Source organism: Nothoprocta perdicaria, unplaced genomic scaffold (assembly GCF_003342845.1).
Source record: "Nothoprocta perdicaria isolate Ctin4 unplaced genomic scaffold, notPer1 scaffold_111, whole genome shotgun sequence".
NCBI lineage: Eukaryota > Metazoa > Chordata > Aves > Tinamiformes > Tinamidae > Nothoprocta > Nothoprocta perdicaria.
The window spans coordinates 2,531,821-2,559,229 of NW_020454217.1; the positions used below are offsets into that span (position 1 = coordinate 2,531,821).

A 27,409-nucleotide genomic window follows, 5' to 3' on the forward strand; every position below is an offset into this window, starting at 1 on the left:
ATTAGTTATGCAAGATTGCTCTATGTAAAATTCAGAAGCAACGTACATTTCATATACTTCTTCACAGAGGTATTCACATGCCTGAGTATTACCTGTATTAATTCAAAAGTGCCATGTTAGATTAAAGCTGACAAGGAATCTTGCAGGCCAGTGTCAATACGATCTTTCTGCAACACTGATTTATGAGTATGTGCAATTTGTAAAAATGTTTTTTTGTAGATCACCTATGGAAGCTGTGGAATTTCCCTCAGTAGAGTTTTTTAAAAATCAGGTTATACAAACATCTGTCAGGAATGGTGACAATATTGTTGATCCTGCCTGGGGGTAGAGGCACAGAATAGATGACCTCTGGAGGTCACTTCTAGACCTATTTTCTATGATTCTGCATTGTGCATTCCACGTACTGCATTGCATTCCACATACTGCTGCTATGTATTTAAAAGTTTTCCAAGTATAAATGTTTATTTGTACTATTTTATCCAATCTTTATTTCTTACCCTTTTGTGATTCAATCATATAACTAGTAAGAAAAGGAGACTAGTTCCTAATTAATTATGGAAACTTGAAATGCGACTTAATTGCATCATGCATTTTAAGTTCTACCCCTAGACTGAAAGAATAGAGTGGACTGGAGAGATAAAAGGGAAAGAGCATAGCTCAAAACTTGAAACTTTACTGAATCAGCCCTTCCTATTTTGGATGATGGGACCCCACACTAATTTTACTGATTTATGATTTTTTAAAGTCAGTATTAATATTTTCATCATTGAACTATATATTTACTGGTAAGTTGTGGAGGATGCATTTTAAAGGTACTGTATAGTCATGGACGGTAAGTACTTAGGCAACTGACCCATTTTTAGAAGTTTTTGCAACACTTGCAGATGTGGGATACAAACAGGTCTTCCATTTATAAAACACTCATTAAAAATGAAGTAACAATTTAGTAAAAGGATAGTTAAGAGGCCAATAAAAGTCCCTGCAGTATGGGATCTGAAGCATTTCTTTTTATTTGTTATACTGCATATTATTTTCCACTAGAACAAATAAAGCTCTAGGAACATGCAGGTGGCATATTCATTACCTCAGATATGTACCTGCATGATTAACTTTATGATAATGAGTATAAATACTAAAATAATCTACTGATTATGGTAAACATATGGAATTATTCACTTAAAAAGGAATAGGAGCTAAAATATTTTCGCTTCAATTGGTAAGTAGTTAACATACAATTTAAAAAGAACTGAATAATTTTATATGCTTCTTATCTTAGATATTTGACTTGGTAATTCTCAGGTGAGGTATGACCTGGCTGCCCTTCTCTTCATAGGGGCTGGATTTGCAGATGTCTTGCCTCTGTGAAAAACAGGACTTTTATATTAAAGGTTGGCCACTTAAGAAGGAAGCATTAAAAGGTATTGGAAGTTTCTGAAAAGGTAACTATTTAAGTTTCCATCTCTTTGAAGTCTTGAAATGTTGTGTGTGTATATTCCTAAAGCTGAGATTGTTACAGAAGGTGATTAGCTTGAGCCTTCTTGGTACTGAATGCTCATTTGTCCCAGCTCATCAAGTGTTTAAGTACGTGTGAACAATTCCAGTGGATTTTCAAAGTGAGCTGTTGACATGAGCCTAAAGCTTTTATACACTGAAGTCCAAATGCTGGATACAACAAACCAACTAAAATATTCTAGGACTTGATTGAGGTGATATGTCATCTAAAGAACTTGATAAAAACACTACATGATATAGAAAAATTGTGTACATATTTTGTATATTTTTTGTTAAGGATGAAACTTTCAATAACAAAATACTGTAGGCAAGCAGTAGGCGCATTTAAAACTTTATCAACAGGTAAGCGTGCTCCCTATTTTAGTATTATTATTCTGCTCATAAATTTGAAAACACTATTAAACCTTATAGTCCTGATAAGGCCATAAAATGCCAACATTTTAGTAGTAGCAAAACTATTTTATTACATTTGAGGAAAAGATTTTTATCTTTGTTACTTTCTAAAGAACCTGGAATCTGTACACGTTAATCTACTGAAATTTTACAGCTGACTATTTTAAGCAATCTTTAATTGAATAGGATGCTGAACATATTTTATTTGGAACATTCCATTTTATTTGGAACATTCAGTGAAGTTTGCAATGGAAACAAATTTAGCACTGTACCACCAAGTGGATGAAAAAAATAAATTACATTGCATAGAAAAAAAATAAAGGCTTTACTGAGGAATCAGTGAGGTCCCCTTTAATTAAGGAAAACAAGCTTCAGGGTTTAGGGGAAGGAAGTGTTCATTGCCAGTGTAATTTTCTCTGTAATGCAAAGAAGAATCAATTTACAAAGATGTGGTTTGGTAGTTTTTGTTAGAATGAGAATAGAAGAGAGTCCTTAGAAGTGCTCCACTTCAAGGGAGAAATGGCAATAAAGTTGAGCTGGTTTAAGAATATTCAGAGTAAATGTCTTCTTTTTTTCCCAGGCCTGCAAAAGTAGATTAAAAAAAAATCCCTGTGGGGATTTGTTATATGCAGTTTTCTGTAAGGTGTTTTGTGACTTACATTTAATCCATTTTTCTCTTGCAAACCAGGTAAACCAAGTTACAAATTAGGACAAACTTACTTTTCAGTTATATAATTCCCAGAGCAAAAATACAACAAACCTTGCAAACCCAAAGAAAGTCACATTTCTAAATATTTTGTGTAGAATTCTTCTGTTATTCATGGAAACTGCATGTTGAGAATCAAAGCTCATGTTCAGCATTTTCACGCTAATAGTCCATTTCTGATAAAGGCTGTGTAAATCCTTTAAGCCTCTAAAAGCCCCAGACAATAATTATTGAAGAGGTACATATAAAAGATATAGATAATGACACGGATGGCTCATAATAATAATAATAATAATAATAACCTCTGAAGTTTCCTCTTTCTACACAGCTAAGAGTGCATGTGCAGCTTGCATCAAACACCCCTATGTTTTGTTCTCTGTCCTGTACACAACCTTGTATTTTGTCACATTACCTGCCTTCAGCTACATTCCTTGCTGAAAACCTTTCTTTGAGGGAAACTCTGATTTCTTAATTGATTTATATGATCTTCAATTGCTTGAAAATCAACTTTTTACTCTCTTTGATGGTCTTTTATGATGTTATTTCTGTAGTGCATAAATGATTGTGAGAAGATTAAAACATTCACTGGGCATGAGGTCCCAGAGAGACAGTTGATGTCTTTTCATATTTAAAACATAGTTTACATGAGGTCAGGTGGTTTAAGTAGCTTCTGGCTAGACAGAGCCTTAAACTGATTCTGGTAGGTGGGAACATTACAAACAAATAATCATGCACGTTTTGCCTTTTAGGCCGTAATTATGTCCTGAAATTGTATAGTGTAAATTTAACTGTACAGTCTATATCTAGTATAGACCAATACAACTAACCTTATGTCAGTTTTCACCTATATGCTTGAGGGATGGGGTGACTGGTACGTATCTCTCGGTGCTGAAATACAGACATAACTTTTATTGTAAGCTTGCTCCATGCCTTGATTGAGCTCCTCTGCCCTCTCTTCAGGAATGCCCTGGGGCACACTTCTGCCTTCCTCAGGTCTTCTGTACAACATACTTCTTGGACACCTTTTTCTACAGAGTACTAATTGCCTCTACAGAAGTACATATTAGTGTTACACAGGTAGTTAGGAGGGCATGGGGCTACCACTGTCTCTGCAATCGTCTTAAGTAATAGTAAAACCATATGTACAGCAGTTATTTTTGGATAAGACATATAATCTGGGGGATATCTTAAAATCTTGAACAGTTGGTTAGCATTTGAAAGCAAAGACTAAATTGCCTTTTATGGCTTGTTTTATTTAATCATTTATGAATACTTAGTCAACTGCTTTTCCTAGCGTCGAGGTCTCATGTTGTGCTTCTGTTTCATGTGTGTTCTTGTTCCTTGTGTGAAGCTTTAAATGTGATACAGCTCCCTAAAAGCTGACCACAATGCCATATGTGATGGAGCCAACAAGTGCAAGCAGAGACAGAGCAATGAAAGCTTAAAAAAGACAAATGAGAGTGTGATACAATTTAGGCATCTTTTCTGTGTCTTATTAACGTCTCGAAGTAGCAACACATTGGTTAGCACTTGGGATGCAAAGTTTAGAAGTTAACGTACTAACTGTTTATAATCGTGTAAAGATTCGCGGAGTTGGGGCGTGTGCATCTCATGTCCACTCAGTTTAAATATATATGCATGTTATACACATATTATATCTTTAATGCTACATATTTAATAGCATCATATTTCCAGTTTTTCATAGCTATCTAATAATCAGTTGTTGGAAGAAAATAAGGCCATTCCCCCTGCTCGCTCAGCACCCTCGTGTTTCCAACGCTCCCTTGCCCAGAGTCACTTTGTCTCGCTGTGGGTGTCAGTGGGGCTGCTGCCCCATGGCTGTGGTGCTGGAAGAGGGAGTGTGGGACCCACGCAAGGACTGTCCCCCTGCTGCCTTGTCATATTCCAAGGCCCTATTTAAGAAAACAACACCAAAGCTCCTCAAAGAGGAGACAGTCGCAGTATATGTTTCTTTGTAAACTGAACAAACAATGTGTTTTTTTTTTCCCCCAGCTTCATTCTTGGAAGCAGCTCAGTTCAGTAAGTTGCAACTTTTGAGAAAAAAAAGTCTGCCTGGGCAGGCACCCAAGTGTGGAGAATTTCAGCTGACAGTTGTTTGGCAAAGATGTGTGCAACTGAAAACAGGGTTTGCTAATAAACTGTGCTGAGCAGCCTTGGTAATTTGTAAATCGTTCTAACAGTAATTAAAAAAGCAAAGATAGATGGGGAGAACTGAGGTTAAAAAAAAAGGAAGTGCAGGCACAGACAGAGAGGGGCGAAGGTGTGAAGGTGAGTGCCAAGATGACAGGGCAAGCTACATAGGAGCGACAATGATTGTGGAGTGCATGGAACAGAGGAATAAAGATGGATTGTGGGCGTCAGATTGCTGTGAAGAGAGGTTTGTTGAAGTATTTTGGAACTAGAAGAGTGCATAGGGCTATAGCTCAATTTCAGAGAAGTAGCACAGTCCTAATCAAATAGTAAAATGTGGAGAATAGACACATTTGGGGTTTATTAGTGCTGTGTGACCTATGCTTTTGACCTGTTCCAGAGCTATTGAATTAAGTGCACAGAAATCTCACTAGCAGATGGGATTTGTCTCCTATACTGCAAAGGATGTTTATTGCAAAAACATTTTAAAATCTCAGTAAGTGAACTTGAATGTTTTGATCTAGACCATATCCAAGACGGTGGATTGGTATCTTGAAACATCTGCTTGATTTAGGTCCTGGGAATTAAAATCCTATAGGATGTGAAACCTTTCTATTGAATTATTCTATCTATTTGACTGTGAGTTAAAAGGATTGAGTCAGTTGTTTTGGATACATTGCTAAGAAATGTATGTTTAGTCTGTTCTAAAATTCAGATTTCAGCTCAACCTTCTAGCGAGGAAGTGCTGCCCAATCGATATAGAAGGAATAAAGTCATGTCCATTATTCTGCTACTTGGGAATAGAAGACCATAAAGCTGAAATACAGTAGACTAAGACAGCACTTACAGAACAATTTGTTAAAAACATAAAACTAGCATTATTTCCTCTTTAAAAAGCATCAAGGAAAGGAAGCGTGCTAGTCTTTGCAGAGGCAATACTAAATTATTCAGAATAGTAGAAGTAAATGCCAACTGCAAAGAAACACCTCAATGATACTGTTAAAAATGACAAATGAAATTCATTGTAAATAAAAGTAAAGCAAGCCTCAAAGAGTAAAAAAAAAAAAAAGCTTTTATGTGCCCAAGAATGGACTTCACACTGACTAATGCTGTGCAAGTGGTGGCGTGCAGTGTCACAGTGCATTAGCACCCTGGAAAAGTCAAGAGAGGGACGACTAGGATGAGTTAAGGAAGATTAAATGTTTCAAATAGGGATCAAGTAGGAGTTTTCCTGGAAAGAAAATTCAAGGAGGCCGTGATGGGCTTTATCAGCTCACAAGCAGCAGGTGAATAGATTACGACTGATTGTTTATTAGCTCTTCTGCTACAGAGAAAAGCGGGGAAATTAAATGAAACCAGTAGGCGATACAATTAAGACAAACCAAAGGAAGTATTTGTTCTTGTCTGTTATGCCATGAAGCAAATTGACACTGATTGCTAGTAGTTTATACTCACTGGAAATATAGCAGGGCTGGGTTTTGAAAAAATATCCATCCAGGCCTATAAAGCTGCTAAGTCTTGCTCAGAGCCAGCAGCTCTCCTCCCAGGAGGCTGGGAAGGTCCTGGCCGTAGCGCTGTACACCTGGCTTCTTCCTGAACTTTCTCTGAAGTATCAATTATGGGCCAAGGCCCGAGGTACAGAGCTGGAGAAGTGCTAAGCCTTGGTCAATATGCACTTAACAGAGTTCATTAAAAATTGCTGCCAAGATGCAAGCAGGCTCCAGTTTGTATGTAGCTTCAGGGTGCTAGCTTTTTCTTTTGTGTATTTTTTTTAGTTTGACTTAAATTTGAAATTGCCATCTCCATTGAGAAGAATAGGGTAGCCTTCTTAGGTCTTTCTTGTAATTTTCTGCTTTCATGGCTAGTTATATTTTAATTTACTCACTACATATTTCCTATATTTTTTCTGTATTTAGTCAGATATCAATTGTTGTCCAGTGTTTTTTTCCTATATCTTGAATGAAAGCAGAAATGAGGGTTGTGCTGTAGAGTTCAGTGTTTATTGTGTAAAGCTACTTCAGCCTACACATTTTTAATCTAAAAGCAATAGCAGTATCTTTCATTAATGACTTCGCTATTTGAGATTCGTAAGTGACACTAAGTTAGGAAGGCTTTGACACCATTGCAGGACAGGTTTGGATGTCAAACTCTTGTTCATATATTGGAGAAGTGACTTTCTCCAAGGGAGAAGGGAGGGAAAGGGAGTAGAAACAGTGAACTGTACAAATCCTAGAAGTGGAATCTTTGCTTAGCTAACAAGACTAGCACAAGCTTTTGTGGATTACATACTGCCAAAGGCTTAATGCCACCAGGCAAAAATAAATAAATAAATAAAGACAGAACGAAAATATTAAGGGGGGCACAGTCTGAAAGCCATGTGAAGTGCCTGATCCTTTCTCCTTCGTGTTCATGAGGTCTTTCTTACCTGAGAGCGCCATGCAGGCTTTGGTGTCATGCTTAATGGCTGTGAACCAATGGACAAGGGCTGGAGATCATTAGGCCCAAGCTGAGATCACTTTTACAGGAAACTTCAATGAACTGCACCTTGGTTATCATCTCATATCACCGTAGCTTTTTCTTGTACAGCGTGGCAGCTTCAAATGCGCTAAAGGCTTCTACAAGCAAACTCCTGTTTGGGGATTTATCACTTATTTTTTATGTTACTTTTTAACACTGGCATCTATGTTACACACATAGCTCTGTGTTCCTAGTTTCCTGGGCTAACCTGCTGCCTCATCTCCTCTAGCACGTGATGGCAGGATTCATGCCACGGTGCTTCTCATGTTGGCCAAATGTGCTTCTACTTTCAGTATAAATGTCAAATGGTGTGTTGTCATCGTAGAGCTTCTGCTCATCACAGAAGTTGGTAGTGAAATGTGGAAAAAGTCATGCTTTGAGCTATCACAGTCACAACTGTGGTCATTTATTCAGAAATGGAGAGCCTTGTCTGCTCCTCTCTCCACATAACTCAATAAAGAAAACAAATGTGTCCAAATCAATTAAGAATGATTGAAATGAAATTTCTGTAGAAAATGCATTATGTAGAATTGTTAAGTATTTACATGCTCTGCTCCCAGTACTGTGATCATAGATGTGCATATTTCTTGAATTTGGTTTCCCTTTGAGCTTTTGTGAAGCTGTTTCATAGTGGATTGCTTATTTAAGACACTAAATAGTGTATTTGAAATACAGCTTAAGATGCCCTTAGTTGGCTTTTTTTTTCTTTTTTTATGTTTTTTTCTGGCAGATAAGTCTTCAGTAGGATTTTGTGGCCGTGACACTCACAGATTAATTGTGTGCTGTTAAGAGTACATCATTTTGTCGGTTTTAATCTTGTTGCCTTTTTGTTTAACTGAATCATGTTTTCCATGAACTGGCAAGTGGATAAGCAAGGGACATCTCACTGCATTTATCTAACCTAGCAGTCACGCTAAGTGCAAACTATCAAGAGAAGAAAAAAAATACTCATATTTTGAATATATTTATCAAGAAATGATTTATGTGCGGTCTTTTGTTGTTGGACACCTCTGAATTCCTCCCTCTGTTGCATCTTTAAGGAGAGAAGCTGACCAGAACCAAATTCACCACTCTCGTCCCTCTGAACCATTAATTTACAAAAATGCATTACTCTTGTCCGGGTATTTTCTATCTCTCTGTTTTTCCATGCTATCTTTCCCTTCTGCACCGCTGTGCAGTAGACTGAAGTTGTCAATGAGATTTTGAATGTTTAGGACTTTCTGGGAAGCCTGGGGGATCTAGGTGTCCATCCCTCACTTGAAATTCAAATTTCAAGGGAATTGAAGCTCCCTTAGGCTCCCCTGAAACTCGCTGTCTGTTTCTTTTTCTGAGCAGCTGAATAGTATAAGGTTCGGAATTAACTGGGTGCTGAAGATTTCCTGCATATTCCTGCACTTTTGACTTTGGAGTTAGTTTTTTAATCCACGGTGAATCCACTTTTTACCCTTAAACCAATAGTGAAGTACTTTGTGAAAAGCTCTTTAAAAGGTCAAGTAAGCCGTGTCAGCCTGTTCTTTTCCCTTTGCTCTTCTGCTTGCGCGGTCAGTGGAATCTAGAAACCATGAATAAAGGGAATATGTATTGAATTAAACAGTGGTGGGGCACGGCTTTAACATGGTTTGTATGGTTCCCTTGCTATTTTCGTTTTTTATTTTTATTTCAATATAATTTCTCCCAAAGTATTTCAGTGACTGTGACCTTTCATTGCACTGTTCAAAACTTAAAAATTGCTATCTTTTGATATGGTGGCTGATAATTTCAATTGCTTCATATTTTGTCATCCTTATAATTAAAAATAAAACCACTTGGATGTATTTCTGTCTGTGCTTGATGATTCAGCATTTCATTTATTGTTCTATTGCAGCACTGCAGCTCACCATTACCAGTCCTGTCCCTTAAATGGTTGCCTCCACCTTTCTATCACCTGGACACACAAGGTATGTGGATTTGCCTTTGTAAAATCACTGGGAGTGATCATTCTCAACAGTACAAGATGAGGAAGAGGCTCTTTTTTCCCAAAATGCTTAGTACTCACATAACTTCGCTACTAATTAAATTATTCTGTAATTGACTTCTGTGTGACTAAAATTAGACCAATGATGCTAAACACTTATGGAAAAAAAATCTCTCTAAAGGTTTGTTTACAGAGGAACCTAATGTAAGGAAACTAAGGTATAAATTCTAAAGCACATTAACCCTTAGCTTTAATTTCCCAGCTGAATAGTCTGAGAGCGTAAGGATGATTACTCTACTTGCAGAGCATGTAATCAATTGTAAGTTCAAACCCCATCTCATTTTAGTGTAGCATCTCTGGCTGAAGTATTTTTGCATCAGCCTCCACAGGAAAGTATAGAAATTGAACTCAAATTCATCCAGTTCCCATGCCAAATATAACGCTAACGCCATTCTCATTACTTTTGCTTTTTTACCTGCACTGTAGCAGAACTGAAGTTTTCCTAAGGTTTTACATGTTAAAACAAATCTTTTCTCTCCTTGAACAGCTGTTCATGCCTGCAGTGTATACACATTTATGTGTTTACAATAAATTTTTATAATCTCTATTTATCACTATTAGCTGTATTGCTCAGGAGTCCAAGTAATGTAAATTCTTGAATCTTTGTTGTGCTTTTAGTAGGAATTGGTTACATGTCATAATTTAAAATAATACTCTCCGTCTACTTTCTCATCCATACTGAAGAATACAGCAGATCCATAAAACAGATTTATGAAATAGGTTGGAGTTCATGGTTTATTTTTCCTGTTACCTTCAATTTGACTGAAATATGGTTTCTGGGAACATTCTCAGACTGTGACCTACAGTTATAGCAGTGATTTTTTGTTCATGTCAGGGGAAATAGTTTCATTTTATGGGCATTTTTTGATGTGCTACTCTCTAGTGTCTTGCATAATTTTGGTGAACTCCGTAATACAGAAATCGAGACTCCATCACAATTATTGAACTTCTTATTTTTCACACATGCATCCAATGTTGTTTGGGTCTAACATCTTGAGTCTGACCTCACATGTTTGCTCTGAACTGTAGTCGCTATCTATATACTTGGAATAAATGACTTTTTCCTTCGGCTAGATTCCTGTGAAGGCATCAGTAGGTGTGACAGCCTTCTAAGTACATCCATGTCAGACATTCCCCCTGGACAGAAAGGTTCTGGAAGAAATATAACCTGCGCTTAATATTAATGCTGTGTTTGCTGGAAACATATTTAAATTGATAAACGCCCTAAAGAATAAGTAGGAAATGAGTGTGAAAATATATTAGCAAAGAAATACTAACCTATGCCTCAAAGATGAAAAATGAGCTTTAGAAGTATAAAACAATGTATGCCATTTATAATTTCTAGGTAGCATACTGTCCTCTCTGGAGAGGCAAAGCTATTATTGTTGCTTTAGAACAGAGCTGACATCAGTAACCAAAGGCTTACACTGCTTACCTGCATTATCTTTTTTAGCATACTATAAACAGAAATAACTAGTCTCTATTTGTATAGTTCCCTATTAAATTAAAAATCCAGATGTTTCCCTGTGGATGCGTTTTTAAGAGGACTGAACATTCATGATCAATAATGCAGGAAAGTCCTTTATAGCCTTAAAACTAAGCATGACATTGCTTTAAATGGAAAAATATGTATATTTGATCACAGACTGGACAGGGGGTAAATAGTGTTACAATGTGTTTTACAAACTGCTTTATATATGAATGACCAAACAGTGAGGTATTCAGAGTAAAAGAAGGATCAGGGCTGAAATACCCACATCACTGATCATAACCTCGTTCCTGAATTTTTTTCATGTTAACCTTTCTGAATTACTTTATGTTGGTGAGCTTGAAAGAAAGGTTTAAGGTCTTCTGAAACCGTGCAAGGCTTCGAGCTCTCGCCAGCTGCAAACAGTTTGTTTGCAAGCTGTTGCCATTGCCCAAATTCCGCTGTGCTGCTTCCCTTGCTGAGTGTGGAAAGGGCTTTGAAGGTTCTGCAGAGCCTGCTGCCCTCCGGAGAGGTCCCAGCCCTCCGTAGGGACACAGAAATGGCAGCTACTCAACTTCTCTGCACATTTCACCACCCATGTGTAAGGGATTAATGGTGCACCAAGTTGTCCAGTGTTAAGATCAAGCGCTATCTAACTCTGTTTTATTCATGGAGTCAAGTACATAGTAGCAGCAAAATCTCCTTCTGGCTTTATTTGTTATTAGACACTCTGGTTTGGAACTCTTGGCTTGGTGCTTCATGCTCTATTTTTTCTATGAATCCCACTGGACCTGCAAATTAGCTGGCATTGACTTGCTGGCCCCGTCTCTTTATGTGTTGTTCTTAAAGTAACTAGGCTGGTGATGAAGAATCCCACAGCAAAACTGCTGAAAACTGCTCCACTGACCTGCCAGAAAAACTCAGCCTGTTGGGAAAAATGGAAAAAAAATAATGTGCTCAGAGGTAAAATACACAGTAAACATTTATTTTTGTTAAAGGAAACCCTGTATAAGGGTTTCTCATTGAGTTTATGGGGCAAGAAAAACAAGGAACAGGATGTGCCAGATTTGTACTGTATATTTAAAACTATTATGCACACACAGGGTGATTGTTTCATACAGCAGGGCTTTAGTAATTAAGGGAAATAGTTTAAAAAGGCAAATGGATCCTTAACCATTTTTTTCAAGTTTCTTGCCAAAAAATTAAATAGACTAGAACAGTATGGAATGTGTGAATTGAGGACCATTAAATAAGAAAAACTGTATTTCTATTTTTATTACGTCTATAAATGGTGTCTATTTATGGTGTCTAGAATTTGATCAATCACAAAATCTCCTCTCTTTTTATTTCTCCTTGAAGGTGTGAAGATATTTGATAATGAAGTGTGAGCGAGGATAGTGCGTACAGGTGCCTCTTGCTGCTTTCAAAGAGTTAGATGCAGCACTAGCTGCAGAAAAGTGGAGGTCTTTGGAGGGGATGGAACTCAAATACAGAATTTCTGCTGTGTTTTTTGCCTCTGTGCAATGGTTCTGCTGACTTCCTTTGGGAGGGAAGGAGCTCAGAAGTGCTGGATAACTGCAGTACTTTTTGCCTTTGTGCTACATCAAAATATTGTTTCTTCGTGAATTTTCTTGTTGGGTCAGTATAATATTGGTCTGCTGTCATACGATGCCTTTTTGAGTAGCTTTTTGAGTTAAAGCCCCAGAGCTGAAGTGCATATCCACTGTTAAGAGGATGATTTTTGAACATTGAGACCCTTCAGCATTAATTAACTGCATTAATATGCAGTTAAATATATGAAAGGCCCTTCCTACCTCCACCTCTTTCTCCTGTGTTACAGGAAAGTTTCCAGCACCTGCAGCTACAAAAATACTGACAACACCATTCGAGCCCAAGTTGAAACTTTAAAAGGTCATTGTAACATATCTAGGTACCACCGATGTTTTCCAAAGTGCAGTGTGAATACATTTTCAATAGAAATGCTATTTATACGTCTTGTGGTCGTAGTCAATAAGCATAATATTTTAATCTGGGAGAGAGCACGGCCATGTGCTCAGTCAGTGCCTGACCGCAGCTGTTAGGGCTTCTCCTAGCCATGCTGTCTGATGTGGCAAACTCTTACTGTTTGTCACAAGTCTTAACAAATTTTAAGTCTTAAAGTTCAGATGCTGAGTCTATGTGATGGCTCATAAATACAACTTTTACCTAAAGACCTAGGTGAAAATTGACAGCTAAAGCTTAACGGCGCCAAAGAATTGCCTTGAGCACTGTCAGCCGTCAGAGAGCCTTGCGAAGAGGTTGTAGCTGATTAGAAGTGAAGTAGCATTAAATGAATCGCATGGGAGGCTTATTTGGGTGCAGGGTGGCATGGAGCTAAGGGGAAGAAGTGATGCTGTGTGGCAGGGAGCACGTTCTGCTTGAATTAACCGTGCTGTTTGATGGATTGGTGCTGCAGGTACTTTTGCCTGGCTCTAGAGATTTAGAGCACAGCAGACAGACAGTGTCTGTCTGAGGGGAGACCTTGAGCTTGCGGGTGCAAAGGTCTTTCTGGCGCAGAAAGCTAATTTTGTAAAGTCCGTTGTTGGACTTTTTTGTCCTCAGCCTTATTTTTTTCCATATGTCTCTGTTAGTTTTCCTCCTAGAAGAACATTGGTCATATCTCCTGATCATAGCATGTAAATATGGAAAGTGAGGGGCACATATGAGACTAAATTCAGAAAACGATGTGCCATGGTCTTATAGTGGGGATACAGGAGGTAGACAGTGATTTTTCTCCATCAGCAGTGTATAACTTGAATGGATTCAAGAGGCCAAATCCAGAGCCTTGGAAAAGTTCTCCAAGGAGTTATTATGGAGGAAGCGAGGGAGTTAGGTCCTCCTCAACAGAGCGCAGACTCGGCTCTGTCGAGGAGGATCTCAACAGTGGGGACAAAGATGCTCCTTGCTGGAGGCTGCTGCTCCCGTTGTCGCTCCCAGCTGCTCCGAGGCTGCCCTGGCTGTTTGGTAGCAGCTTCCAAAGACTCTGCCCGGACCCCCTCCATCTGCCTTGGTGTCTGCTGAGATCTCAAGGCAAAAATCTCCCCAGGATCTGACCAGAAACTGTCTCCTCTGGGCCAAGTTCTTCACTTTCTGGAGACCTCAAAGCTGTCGTGCTTCTGAATCTCTCCCAGTTTTTTCCTTTCCAGGAGAGAGCAGCAGAGGCTCTTGTGTTGTGTGTGGGACAGGGATGCCCTGCAGGGACCCTGCCCTGCAGAGATGCAGCCAGCCTGGCCTGCTTCACCTGCGAGCAGCACTCGCCGGCGCTCCGCCCGGCAGGGAGCTGCCTCGGCAAGGCAGGGCTCGTGTGGATCCAGCGTGGCAAACTGGAGGTTTAATTCCCGAGTGAGTGTCAAGGTGCCTTTGTGAAAATGGACACGGGCAAATGCACGTTCAGCCAACAGCTGTCAAGGATTTGCCGGCACGAGGTCTGTAGAAAACCACTCATGGGAGATGTCCACCACCCACCGCTTCATCCTGCACCTCGCGTGGTGAGGGCTGAACGCCGGGGCACAGCATCCCCGCGCTGCAGCTTGTGTTAGTCTTGACGCACAAATGTCAACAGAAATGATCGTGTGATTTCATTTAGAATATGCTTATATGATGTGTAGGGTGGCTACATGTATAAAATTCGCCTTGTCATCTGTGTTAATCTGACCCCTGTCACCTTGCATCTCAATAGTAATCGATGATTTTTAGCCTCTCCTTAGAGACAATGAAGAATATATCTGACTTCTTGTTAAGAGAGCCTTTGAAATTAGAATTCAGTAACTTTTATGTGGCTGTTTAGATTATTTTAAAAGAGTCCATAAAATACAAAGGTTTATAGGTTTATTTAGCTTAGAAATCTATTACTCTATATTTCCACTGTATATGTAACCGTACTGTTTTATATTTGCAGTCACAGCCTCACGAGGCTATTTTCTATCCTCACTTATCAGAAACAGGAATTAGAAAATGTAATGCTAGCCGTAGGGGAGCAAACTTTTTCAGAACTCCTATCTGTTAATATCACCTGCCAGCCATTTAATGTGTTTATAGTTTATGCTAACCTTGCTTAGCTTTCCTTTTAATCCGTTATCATCTGCATACTGGCTAGAGGGCAAGCCTGCAGCCCATTGCAATTGCTTTGCACTCCCTGTCTTTAGTCACTAAAGTTGCTGTTTTCTTTTTATTGCTGTTTTTATTCTTGCAAGTTGCTGGTTGTTAGGTTGTTGTTGTTAGGTAGTTGTTGCGGTTTTGTTAACAAAAGCACCAGTCAGTAAATTTACTGTTAATGATAGGATTTATAAATATTATTTTCTTTGCCTCTTCTTTCAGATAATACTTTTTTTTTTAGATTATAAGTTATAGAGACACCTTTAGACTCTTTGATTTTCAGAGGCAGGAGGCTCAGGAGAGTAAGATTGTGTCAGTAAGTGGTTGGAATAGTCTGCAGGATCATTTTTAGGAAGTGGCTCATTTAAGAAAAACCTTTTTATTTCATCTCCCTTTCTAGTTAATGCCCAGATCTCTAAGTAAAATGAAATGGAGTGTATTTCTTATATGCGCCCCCAAATATTGTTTCTTGTCAGCAATATGAGCTCCCGCGAAGTTTGTTTCATGTGGGGGATCTGTCATCTTTTATGTGCTTTGCTAGTCCCCTCTTCCAATGCTTGGCCAGAAACGAGTGGAGGTCAACGTGGAGCTGCCGAAATGCCCTGCTGCGGCCCTGCGGGTGCCGCTTTATTCTTGCTCAGCCCTTTTTGTTCTTTCCGTGCTTTGCATCTGCCCTCCCCAGGCCCCCCGGGAAGCTCCTCAGCCTCTCCTAGGGTGTAGGTAGGTGGGACCCAGCTGACCCGCCCGGGGCCTTCTGGTAAAGCCAGCAATCACCTACTGGGATGCCACTAGTTGGTTGTTATCCTTAAGCTGACAAGACAATTTTGTGTAAATATGGAGCACATACACGAAACTTTGTGTTTCAAGCCTTCTATGCAAAAAGAAAAAAATGGTATTTGCTTGTTTGGGATTCTTCTGCATCAGCTCTCACTGAAACATTTAAGACACAGCTCAAAGCATATTGCATTTTACCTAATTGGTCTCATTCTAACATAAATCTCAAAGTGCTCTGCTTGTAATGAATAATGAAATCAAGGTTTACTTGTAGTTGTTCCTATTTAGGAAGCCTTTTCAACACTTAAACTTTAAATGTTTTTATACATAGAACATATTGTCATGTTCTCATGCCATCCGAACTCAGTCTAGGCATATCTGCACTATGTGGATAGAAATAGCTGAATTTGGTTCCTTTTTGTATTAAATGAATACTTTTTAATGAATAATATTTCCTATTAAAAAGAATGCTTTTTTGTTTCACCATTGGGCATGTGCCAGGTGTTTGTACATTGTTTTACAAATTATTCTACTGGGGAGATCAAGATCTTATGAAGGGACTTTTTGATGGTCTCATTACTCCTGACATTTCATTGTTTAGACTCAACAGATTTAGTCAGTGCTTTATTAGACCTAAATAAGAATTCACAGGTAACAATTTGATTTTTTTTATTAATGTGTGAACTACACCAAGGGCAGATGAGCAGTTATTATGCCATATGACCAGCTCTACTTTTACCAAAGCAAAGGAAAAAAGCGGATCTGTACCTGGGATGTAGCCCTCTCAAGCGATTCCTAAAGCACGGCTGACGTGATGCCTCCAGACGCGCAGTGGCCACCACGTCGTGTTCAGTACAGCACCTTCCCCTGCTCCGCTCTGCAAGTCGTTTCCACCCTGTGCTTTTGTATGTTCTGCATCGTGGCAAACATGATGATTTTAAAAACTTTATTTTTGTTGCTACAGTACCACTAATGTAGCCTCTAGTTATGAATACAGTTAGGCTGTTTTTGTTTTATCTTTTTTTTTTTTTAATACCACCAACATTAAAGATATACTTAATTACAGAGGTGTAATTGAGCTGTTGCCAGTTCTTGCACCAGCAGCCTCGAGGTGGCTGGCTGGAAACTCCTCTCTGTGTTGCAATGAGCTGGTGTCAAATAAGAATAAATAGGGAAAACAGCCCATTCTTCTCTTAAATCAATCAGCATGCAGTGCTGTGAAATTCTCCAGCTATAAGCTTGTAAGTAGTGAAAAGTGTTCTCAGCAATTAATAGCATTATAAATTAATAATACTATAGTTGTTTACTCTCTGATGGCATGCTTCACCCTGAAGCATCATAAGCTCCTTAGATTTGTTAAGACAGGCTGCAGCAGTTAAGGGTCTCTTGAATAGTTCTGCAGTTTCAAAACAATTTTTAGACAGCGTATTAGCTTCTTTAGTAAACGTTATGTCTAAGGTTTTGAAAAAGTAAAATAAACAAAAGCCCAAGGTGTTATTTACTTAATTAGTTCTCTCTGCAGCATGAATTTCTTTATGAACTTTTTTCCACTTAATTTCTACCATAAACGTTGTTGTTTCCTATGTTACTAAGCAACACCAGCACTACCAAATAGCAGAAAAAAGCATATAATAAGGCACTGTAATTCTGATCTTGTATCATGGGTAAATTTTTGAGTTGTGTTCTATAAAGCTAACAGGAATACTCTGAGATTCAGAGAGTGCACAGTGCAGCAATGTAAAATATATTGTTTTCATTATACGGAGTAGTTCATATTATCTCCTAAAAATATGCATTAACTGCATAAAGACAAAGAAGCAACACAAGAATTATTCAAACAACTTTCCAATTATATTTGATAAATCACGTTTAAATCCTTTTTACATTTATGTAGCAATTATAAGCTAACCACAGGATCTAACATCTCAGAGCTTCATCAAAACCAAGCTGAGGCTGGAATGCTGTTCTGATGGAATTCTCCCCAAGGCAATTTCTGATCTTATAGGCATTAGCTTTACAGTACGTTCTCAATTCAGTTTCTTCTGCTAGCATTTCCCAGGTAAGAAATTAAAAAAAAAAAAAAAAAAGTATTTGGGGTAGACAACAAAGAAGGATGTTGAGATAGTCAGGATGGAATATAATAACAGTTGGAGACTTAAACTCCGGGCATTTTCTGTCTCAGCAAAGATAAAGGCTTTTTCAATATATCCATGATGTTGGCTTATTTTAGCAGTGATAAAGTGTTTGAATGTGAAGCAGGAAGCTTCAACAACTGCATTTTTGCTCTGTTAGCAATAGCATGAGAGCGTGATGGTGCTGTAATGACAGGAGGATGAGCGGCTGCTGCCTCAGCTGAGTCTCGGGAACGCGGCTTCCAAAGTGAGGAGTCTGTTTATCCTGTGAAATGCAGAACTTCCTGCCCTCCATGTACCCACTAATGCTGAATACATTCAGAGGGCGAATCTCTCCAAACATAGATGGATTGAGGACTGGATTAGGGGAAAAAAAATCCGAGGCAGAAATAGCCAGTACTGCCTTATAACTGATTGATGGCTGAGTCATTGCTAACCAGTTGTGAATGAGCACGGTCTCTTCCTGGCAGCCTTGCAAATCTCTTACAGGACACAAATGCACATAGTTTTTCAGACTTCAAAAAATGGAATGAGACAGATTATATCCATGACAGATTGTACCTCAAACTCTGATTATGTGATTAATATCACATATTAACCTGGCATCCTGGGTTTCAGCTTATTATGAGTGGTCATGTAATAGTAAGTCCTGCAAGGCTACTTGTTGTTGTTGTTATTGTCTTGAAATAACAACAGTAAAACTAACCACGTGTGGTGACTGCAAGTTGAATGGTAACTGCCAATTTGTGATGAGCTTAGAAGTACTGAATTATCTTTTCATTATCTCTTTTTTTTCAGATGTTTCAGAAACTTGCAGTGTGTCCATCACCAATTCTGCCAGCCAGCTCCTCAAGAGGAGACTTACCTAGTGTTTCATTCGTCAAGCATATTATTATCATCTTGAACTAATTATTCCTCTCCACATGGCCTTCCTCCTGGTGTCAGCTTATCTTCTGCTGACTCATGCTCAGGGTGCTCCTGCTGAGAATGGGGCCCTGCTGGAAACACTGAAGTCCCAAGTAGGATTATTCAGCAATAAAAGCGAGCACTATTCCGCACAGGTGAGACCTCCTGGCACAAGCCGGCGAATACCTCAGACAATCATCATAGGAGTTCGTAAAGGAGGGACGAGGGCTTTGCTGGAAATGTTGGATATTCACCCTAATATTGTGGTGGCAGCTACAGAAGTCCACTTCTTCGACTGGGATGAAAATTATGTGAAAGGAATAGACTGGTATAGGAGTCTGATGCCATTTTCTTATGGAAATCAAATTACAATTGAGAAAACACCAGGCTATTTCACATCGCCACAGGCTCCAGAAAGAATTCATGACATGAACAGCTCTATTAAACTGCTGCTCATTCTGAGAGATCCCACTGAGAGAGTTATATCTGACTATACCCAAGTATATTACAACCGAGTAGAAAGCCACAAGCCTGTTCAGCTTTTTGAAGACATTGTTATTAAGAATGGAGCACTTAACACCAAATACAAAGCGATTCAGAGAAGTCTGTACGATGTTCATATGGAGAAGTGGCTCAAGCATTTCAGTTTGGATCAGATTCACATAGTGGATGGTAACACTTTAATCAAGGATCCTCTTCCTGAGTTACAGAAAGTAGAAAAATTTCTCAATCTTCCTCCCCGAATTATGTCTTCTAATTTTTATTTTAATCAAACCAAGGGATTCTACTGCATTAGAAGTGATGGGAGAGAGAGGTGTTTACATGAATCCAAAGGGCGGCCCCATCCTGTTGTCAACAATACTGTTTTAGAGCAACTTTATTCTTATTTTAGAGAGCACAATGCAAAATTCTACAGCATGGTTAATCATTCTTTTGACTGGCATTAATGAATTTGGAACTGGTAGTTCTTGAAAAGGACCCAAGACAAACACTTTCAAACACCTTTGTAAACTACAGAGTATAATATGAGAACTTAACATACTGGTAATATGGGAGCAGACAAAACTGCTCTTTTGGAATAACTTATATATTGACTCATTATAATGACACCCTTTATATAGGAAAAAAATGTTCGATGTATTTGATTATTGTGGATAATATTCTCATCTTTTTTCTTGCAAATGCATTAACTTCAGTGGATTTACTTTAAAACTCTTAAAAGCTTTGAGCTGTTTTGGAAAAAAAAAAAAAAGTGACTGCTTCCAACATGTAAAAAGTGTAAATATTTGAAAGAGTATTACTCTGACTGTTCTGTATTTTGGGTTGTTAGTATTTTTTTATATCAGACACCATGATAGTAGCATTATTTCTAGAATTTTTCATACAATAAGTTAAATACGTATATTGAAACAGGGGCATACCTAGTGGTTCTATTGAACTAATTTCTAATTTGTCAATAAGTCAAACTTCTTAGTTAATCAATAATAAAAGGAATTTATTTCACCTATGATTTTGAATAGGTGGACCAGAAGCTCCCTGCCTGGATGTCACTAGTATTAAGTCACACTCTTAAGAGCTTGTGTTCGCAAAAACAAAAAGACCCCCCACCACCACTCCAAACCACGAGAGAATATGAACTGCTTGAAGAAGCTTTAGGGGAGGGTTCTGAATGTAAAGACATTCAGATTCCAGGCAACCTCAATTTACACTGTCAATCTGTATACTAAAAATAAATTCATGAATGCAAAATATTTGTTAATATCGCAAACTGTACAAATGTTTGATTTTATAAGTCAATGTCACTTTTCTCTTAAATGAAAAAGACAATTCCTCATTGGTGCTACCATATTATTTACGGTTGTTTTCTGTGACTGGTTGTTCTAGTTGTTTCCTGGCTTTAGCTAACGTGTCTACTTGGGCATATTGTTTCTTGAAGGAAAGATAAAATAATGCTATTTCCCTGCCTTCCAGAGCATGGAATAATTTCTTTCTTTGCAATTTCTCATGCAGATCATGCTCAGAGGTAAAAGTAACTCTTTGTTATATTATCTCAGACACAACAGTTTTCAAGACATATGCCATAGCTCACATATAAAAATCATGTTCTATATTAATGCGCTGGTATTTTTTGTTTTTAATATTTTTGTTTGACGGTATTGTGCTGGTCTCCTCCTTTTTTTCATGGAACAACTGTTTTACTTTATATCAATGCCAAAGAAAAAAATCAGCTTGAAATATTGAGAGCCTCCTGCCAAAGAGAAGCAGCGCGGGAGCCCTACGAGCCTGTGTCCAGCTGGAGCGCTGCAATCGGGAAGCGCGGCTGCGCTCCCGCGGCAGCGCCTCGAGAGCCCGCAGAGCAGACCTGGGGAGCCCCCACTGCGCCTCTCAGCATCCCACCCACCTGATCCCGTCCACGCTCCTGAATCCCTGAGCTCTTCTGCCCAAGCCCCCAGGAGTAAACGGTTCTCTCGGGGGATTTGTTCTTCCATGTGATGGGCTTGAAGGTACGTGCTTTGTGCTAGGCTTTGAAGATGATAGGCAACCTGCAATCTTCTTCCAAATCAAGGCCTGCTAGATAATACAGAAATAACCTTCATTAAATCCTCCCCCAATCAATGTAAAATGCTAATATAATAAAACTTGTTCCTTTTTTCTTCTGCTACCTTGTACGTGCATATCTGTGACAATTATGTCAGATTTTCATTCGTATGTAAGTAACCTCTGAAATTATCTTTGTAGGTGGGCAAAATCATTGTTTAGGTCCTCCACCTTTACTACTCTTTCTTTGCTTTCTTAATCATTAATGCTGATTAGATCTTTGTAATACTGAGAAGTACGAATTTGATCAGGTGTGGAAATACAGATGCGCTTTGTTCAAATTAGCCAGAGGAGCTGATTTTGTTGATACTAGACTTGTTCTGGCTGTACAAGGACAGTGGATAGATGAACCATAATAATTACACTTGTGTGGTCCAATGGCACCTTCTTCTCCATGTGTCAAGCAGAAAGTTAACCCAGTAAAAATTCTGAACAAATCACAGAGCAGAGGGGCTTTATATTGGAAAAGCACCTTGTGTCTTGCAGCCGCAGCGTTTTTATCTGAAGCCGAAGCCCCAAATCCAGACTTCCTATAGTATTTTACATTTTTTACATAGCCTATTCTTTTTGTCCAGTGCAGCCTCAGTGAGGAATAGAACTCATTGAAGTCCATAAAGTCATCTCAGAAGTACACTATTGCAGGTAGCAGTAAAGCAGTTAAAAGAAAAAAAAAAAAAGAAAAGAAAAAAATAAAGAAAATCTATATCATGGATTATGTAGAAAGCTATTTTTTTTCCATCGGTACCGCTCTTTCTTATGCATTCCAAACCTTCCATATTCTTCACATATTGCCTGTTTTCCATGAGCATTCCATTTAATAGTGTTGAAAAATATATTTTTTTTTTAGTGAGGAAGCTGATTTCAAAACAATGTATATTTTAGCAAACATTTCAGGTAGTTTTGAATAATTGTAGACTTCACATGTCCGTGCATCAAATCAATTTCATAGACTTGCAAAAAAAAATCCAATGCCTTTCTGTATTTATGCCTGCAGGCACCAAGTCATTCTCTTTTTCGTCTGACGTTTACAGCTAGTCTTTAAGCGAGTAGAATGCAGGAGCACCGATGGGCAGCAGCTACGTGCATCTCTGAAAACACTGGTCTCTGTTCACCTTCCAAGGAGTGCTGATCTGTACGGATTTGTGACACAAATATCTGCCTGATATTTGTGGTCTTCATTCCTGCTCAGCATTTCTGGGAAGGAAACAATTGAGGGAATTAATTCCGTGATCCTTTTAGAGTTTACCAATACCAGAAGGAACACATTATGCACACAATATAATTAGGGTGAAGGGTTGCTTTATTTTAACATAAATCAGAACTCGGAGACTTTGTTTTGGTAGCTGTCTGCAACAACACAATTTATCCTCTCCATAGCAGAGTTCAGTAAATCTAGTAAAACTGTAATATAACATTTCAAATGTTTGCAAGGCTGTTGGGAGCATCTGGAACAGAAGACAGAGAGGTGGAAGAGTACTGTGGAGTATATGGTAATTTGAGCAACTCTTTGACCTTGTCTTGCATTCTGTAAGTGTTAAGATTTCACTTAAAATATTGTTCCTGACTGGTTTTTTTTTTTTTTTTTTTTTTTTTTTTTTTTTTTTTTTTTTTTTTTTTTTTTTTTTTTTTTTTTTTTTTTTAGTTAAAATGACATAGTTACATAGTTACAGTTGCTTTAGACAAATGCTACCAGGACCTGTCAGCAACAAGCAATAGCAACCATAACTGCATCCGTTCAGCCTTTGCCACGATGAGGAGCACACCCACCCTGAGAAGCTAGCTGAGTCTAATAGCACTGTGTTTCTGTACAGGTTATGTGTATACGAGATATGTTCCGTAAAGGAAAATGAGTTGGCAATTTAGGAGCTAGATTTTTTTCCCCAGCAAAACTCTCACTTCTGGTTAGTTGAAAGTAATCAGGCTTTCTTCTCTTGAGCTTCGCACCCACCTCCTCATTATTTTACCAGAGAAAGAGTTTTGTTTAACTATGCTTATTAATAATATCACCGTCGCAAGCTGCTCAAAGGCCCTGCAATAAACTTCCTTGCAGTCTCCTCTTTCCCGGTGCAGCCCTGTAGAGCTGTCCTTGTGAAGGGCAGGAGTAGCTCTTCAGGCAGGAACATGTTGGGACTATTCCCAGGCCGTATCTTGGAGAACTTTCCCCAAGGGCAGCGCTTCGTGCACGTCTTGGCATGCAGCAACACAACAGCAATTCCTTCAGTAGCCTTTGATACAGAGCCAACAGAGAATATAAAACATATTGCAGAAAGATTAGATTAACTGGTGTAGGAAGGAGGATCCACATAGAGATTCTCTGCACATATTTCTGGAACACATCAAAAAGAAATACAAAAATTGAGGTTGCTTGCAGCAAGCTTAACTGCTTATTGCCTCCGTTAAAGCAGACTCCTTTCATCAGAGGCATAAAAATTTAAATATTGTCATCCCTCTTATCATGGTCAACCCCTAGATTCTTGTTTATTACTTAGCTTAAGTTGAGCAGTTAAAAAAAAAAGACACAACAACAAAGAGAGATCTCTAACACTTATAAAAATACCTAGCAATAGGAGCTACAGAATAGCAATTCTTAGAACATTTCCTTGCAGAAAAGTAAACATTTAAATTATTTAGATAAAGCTTTATGCTCCATGGGATTACTCTCTGTATTTGTGGGTTTGACTCTTCCTTGAAAAGTCTGAATTTTTTCTTGGAAATGCATAGACACATCAGAATTCAAATGAATAATTTGCATTGTATATTAATCATTGCCAGTTGCTAATGTCCAGTATTTAGCTATTGACGAAATAGTTTGCATTTTTCTTACTTCAGGTTTTAATGTGACTCACTAAATTGCTTTGCTATTTTACGTTAAAAAAAAAAAAAAAAAAAAGCTAAAGTTAGAACCAAAAATGAATAAAAATACTCTATAGCATCAGTCTGTGACCATTGAGGAGCTGTCATTTCTTTAAGGTTAATGAACAGAGACAGAAGCTTACCATAATTCCTGCAAAATTAATAGAAATGAAGATACTGATAGGATTGCAAAGCATAAATTTCATATTAGCACTTAATCAAGGTCTAGTATGTTACTTAGGAAAAGTGTAACAAATTAAAAATACACACAAAAAAGATACTTTCCTGGTAAAATATGCATTGTGTGTACAGTATCTCATGTAGTAACACATGTAACAGATATTATGAGGTCTATTTTTTGATGTTAATAGGTCTTATACTTTTATGTTGCCTGTTTTTTTAGTTCCATTACAAACATCTCTCAGTAGCTATCTGAAGAAAAGCATCTTAGTGTAAACAATGGCATATGCAATAGGATATTTAGTTTTGTATTGCTTTTTTTTTTTTCCCTCTGAATTAAAAAATTGGGTCAAGTCATAGTACGATAAAGACAGGGACTTACCATACCAAAAATCACAGTATTCTATTTGTTATAATTGCTTGTGAAGGACTTTTCTTTTGTGATTGATGACCGTTTAGAAACAGTCTCTTTGGTGTCTCCCATTAGATAATATATCCATGATATATTTTTTCTTATTCAAAGAAAACATAACTCTAAATTCTAATGTTGTTACTCTAAAGCACTGCCTGACAGGTAGTAATAATGAAAAGGACAATTAAGTAACTCAGTCCCCTCAAACTGCCTTTTTTTCCCCCCGCCCCTTCCCTTTCTCCTATCTTTTGGTGCAAAATTTTGATCCATCATAAACTTTCCATTAAAAACATATCAGCCAAACTTTCAATGGGAAAAAAGTAGAGTCAGGTATCAGATAGTAAGCCCAAAGCTGATGTCCCTCTTTAGTAAATATTTGTTCACCTATTGTGGCAAGTTCCAAATGCAATCCTGGGCTACACACAGGACAAAGTAACATCAGGGGCATCTTCTAGGTATTCTACATCCTTCAATTAAATTTCTGATCATCCGGCTATCAGGCACCTGTAAGTCCACCTTTTCCAAACACAAGTTTCATCTTAGTAGAGAACAGAAGAATAATGTAGAACATTAGCTGAACATTATCTGGCTAGCCGTGGGCTAAGTGATGTAGCACGGAGTCAAGTGGCTGAACCGTCAGATGGAAGCAGCAGTTCTCCATGCTGAAGGTTGGTGGGTGTTTTATTCCCTTCTGGAAATTATCAGCACTTGCTGCAGCAGTTTTCATACCAGTTTGACAAGGACCGACAGTCTAGAAAAAATGCTCTGCAAGTTTCTTGAGCAGAACGAAAAAACAAGAAGAAACACTTCTGTATCTGTCAAGATACAAATCTGCAACTCGAGACAAGTGATGGAGGTGGATCACTGTAAACTACAGGGGTTCGTTACTGCCTTGAGTGAGAAAAGATCAAGGGCTCATAAACATATGCTACACACAACACATGCAAACCCAGCTTGCAAAATACACTGTGCGAGCCACAACTGTGCCATAAAGTCGAGGGCATCCTGAACCATGGGTATTATTCTTTGTTGCATTAATAAACCAAAATTGTTGCAAGCCAAGCTTCGGGCAGCCACTCTGAGATAGCGCTTAATATTTTTACTTTGCAGATAATGGGTAGTGCTCTCAAATGCAAAGCAAGCTGCATCCCACTCCATGGTTGCCAGACAGCTCATGTTTATGTGAGTAAAGTGAGTAAATGTGTAAGTGTTCATATGGCAGAAAGATTAAAAAAAGAAAGAAAAAACGATAACTGAGTCTCTGTAAAAAAATGCCTAAGGGGTCATACACTTAGGATCTGTTTCTGTTCGTCAAGCATAACTGAACAGGGATCAACTGCCTTTCTTATTTTCAAGAAAAAAAAAAAAAAAAGTTTTCAGTGGGCATTAATTTCCTTTAATTTAGGGGAAAAATTTTGAGTCCTGATATCCAACTGAAAAATTGCAGTTTCAGTGTCTTAAATGAGACATTACTACTCCAAAAATCATATAATCAATAGACAACTGTAGCTCTGTTGTGACTTGTTCACATCCTCCTCTTTCTTGAAAGAAAACTTTTTCATAGCAAATACCTCCTTTTTTTTAACCCACTCATGGTAAAACTGCTGGGCTTTACAATATTTATCACATTAAAAATACAAAGATTGGGGAGGGCAATAGCCTAGTCTTACATTTCTTTGCTGAGCAGAAAATAAAACAGGCTTCTGAAATAATATTATGGTCACAGGAAACGGGTACCTGCTGAATCCTGGAGAGTCTTGTGCACTCCAGAGAGAGCAGGGCTGCTTCCTCCACCCAGGCGAGTGCCTGCAACATCCCTATGGATCCGGGAAGAGTGTTTCCCCCTTCCACCAAGTGAGGATTCGTGTGCCAGCCTGAGATGGCCCTTTTCCAGTTTCTGGGTGAAGAAATGTGTGGTTAGATCTGTTGTCCCCCTGAGTTATCAAACATACAGATTTTTGCCAAAATGCCATACATATCTCATCAGTAACAGCAAAATAGCCTTGGATACCCCCATTTCATTTCTTTAGACATTTGGTCTTCTGTTACATCTGTCTAAAGCCCTGCTTGTCACAGATGGCAATTAGTCCACACAGGGACAACTACAGCCCCCCAGGAAAACGGGGATAAAGTACCCTAATCCAGCTTTCTGTATCTGCTAGCTATAATGAGCAGGCAGGGCAGAAGTGCATTTTATCTTGTTAAGTTCCTTTTTAGCAAATAAGCATGGGCTCAGTTGTCCACGCTTTATAACTTCCTATCCTGATCACCAGAGTATCATGATCAAAGGGAACAAGATAATATTACCCCACTTCGTAACACTAAAGCTCAGAAGTTTATTTTACATATCCACATCTTCCCCCACAGCCAACGACCGTCTTTGATTTTCTTCTATTTCTATAAATTCTTATCTGTGTTTTTTCATTATTTAATGAAATCTGGATTTTCTCATTCACAGAATGAATGATTTTGACTTTAAATTGAGCCACCCTCATCCCAGAAAAGTAAAAAGTGAAACATATGTCTCTCCTGTGGCTTCAAAAATAAACATATATTTTCTCCGTGCCGTGCTAGTATCTCAGGGAATTAGACTACAAACTTACAAGGAATTAAGATAAAAACATTACGCACAGTAGTTGGGGATTTTTTTTTTTTTTTT

At 38.4% G+C, this 27,409-nt stretch overlaps 1 protein-coding gene and 1 long non-coding RNA gene across 12 annotated transcripts in view; one reads left to right on the forward strand and one right to left on the reverse strand.

Moving 5' to 3' along the window:
- Window positions 1-1,407: 1,407 nt before the first annotated feature.
- LOC112957986 (heparan sulfate glucosamine 3-O-sulfotransferase 1-like) lies at window positions 1,408-20,975 on the forward strand. Its single transcript, XM_026051785.1, has 3 exons — window positions 1,408-1,439; window positions 9,144-9,216; window positions 18,600-20,975. The coding sequence occupies exon 3, from the start codon at window positions 18,725-18,727 to the stop codon at window positions 19,652-19,654; it is 930 nt and encodes a 309-aa protein (XP_025907570.1). The 5' UTR covers window positions 1,408-1,439; window positions 9,144-9,216; window positions 18,600-18,724; the 3' UTR covers window positions 19,655-20,975.
- Window positions 20,976-22,467: 1,492 nt separating this feature from the next.
- Window positions 22,468-27,409, reverse strand: part of LOC112957995 — a 22,510-nt gene continuing 17,568 nt past the window's right edge. For 10 of the 11 annotated variants that reach the window (XR_003251326.1, XR_003251321.1, XR_003251320.1 and 7 more), the window contains 3 exons: window positions 26,488-26,647; window positions 23,254-23,530; window positions 22,468-22,499 (listed from right to left, as the gene is read on the reverse strand). This is a non-coding gene — a long non-coding RNA (uncharacterized LOC112957995). Of the gene's footprint in view, window positions 22,500-23,037; window positions 23,531-26,487; window positions 26,648-27,409 lie in introns of those variants that run through there. The other variant, XR_003251314.1, reaches the window with a different exon arrangement.

Coding starts and splice junctions, on each gene's coding strand:
- LOC112957986 (XM_026051785.1), top strand. CDS start 18,725: ATGGCCTTCCTCCTGGTGTCAGCTTATCTTCTGCTGACTCATGCTCAG.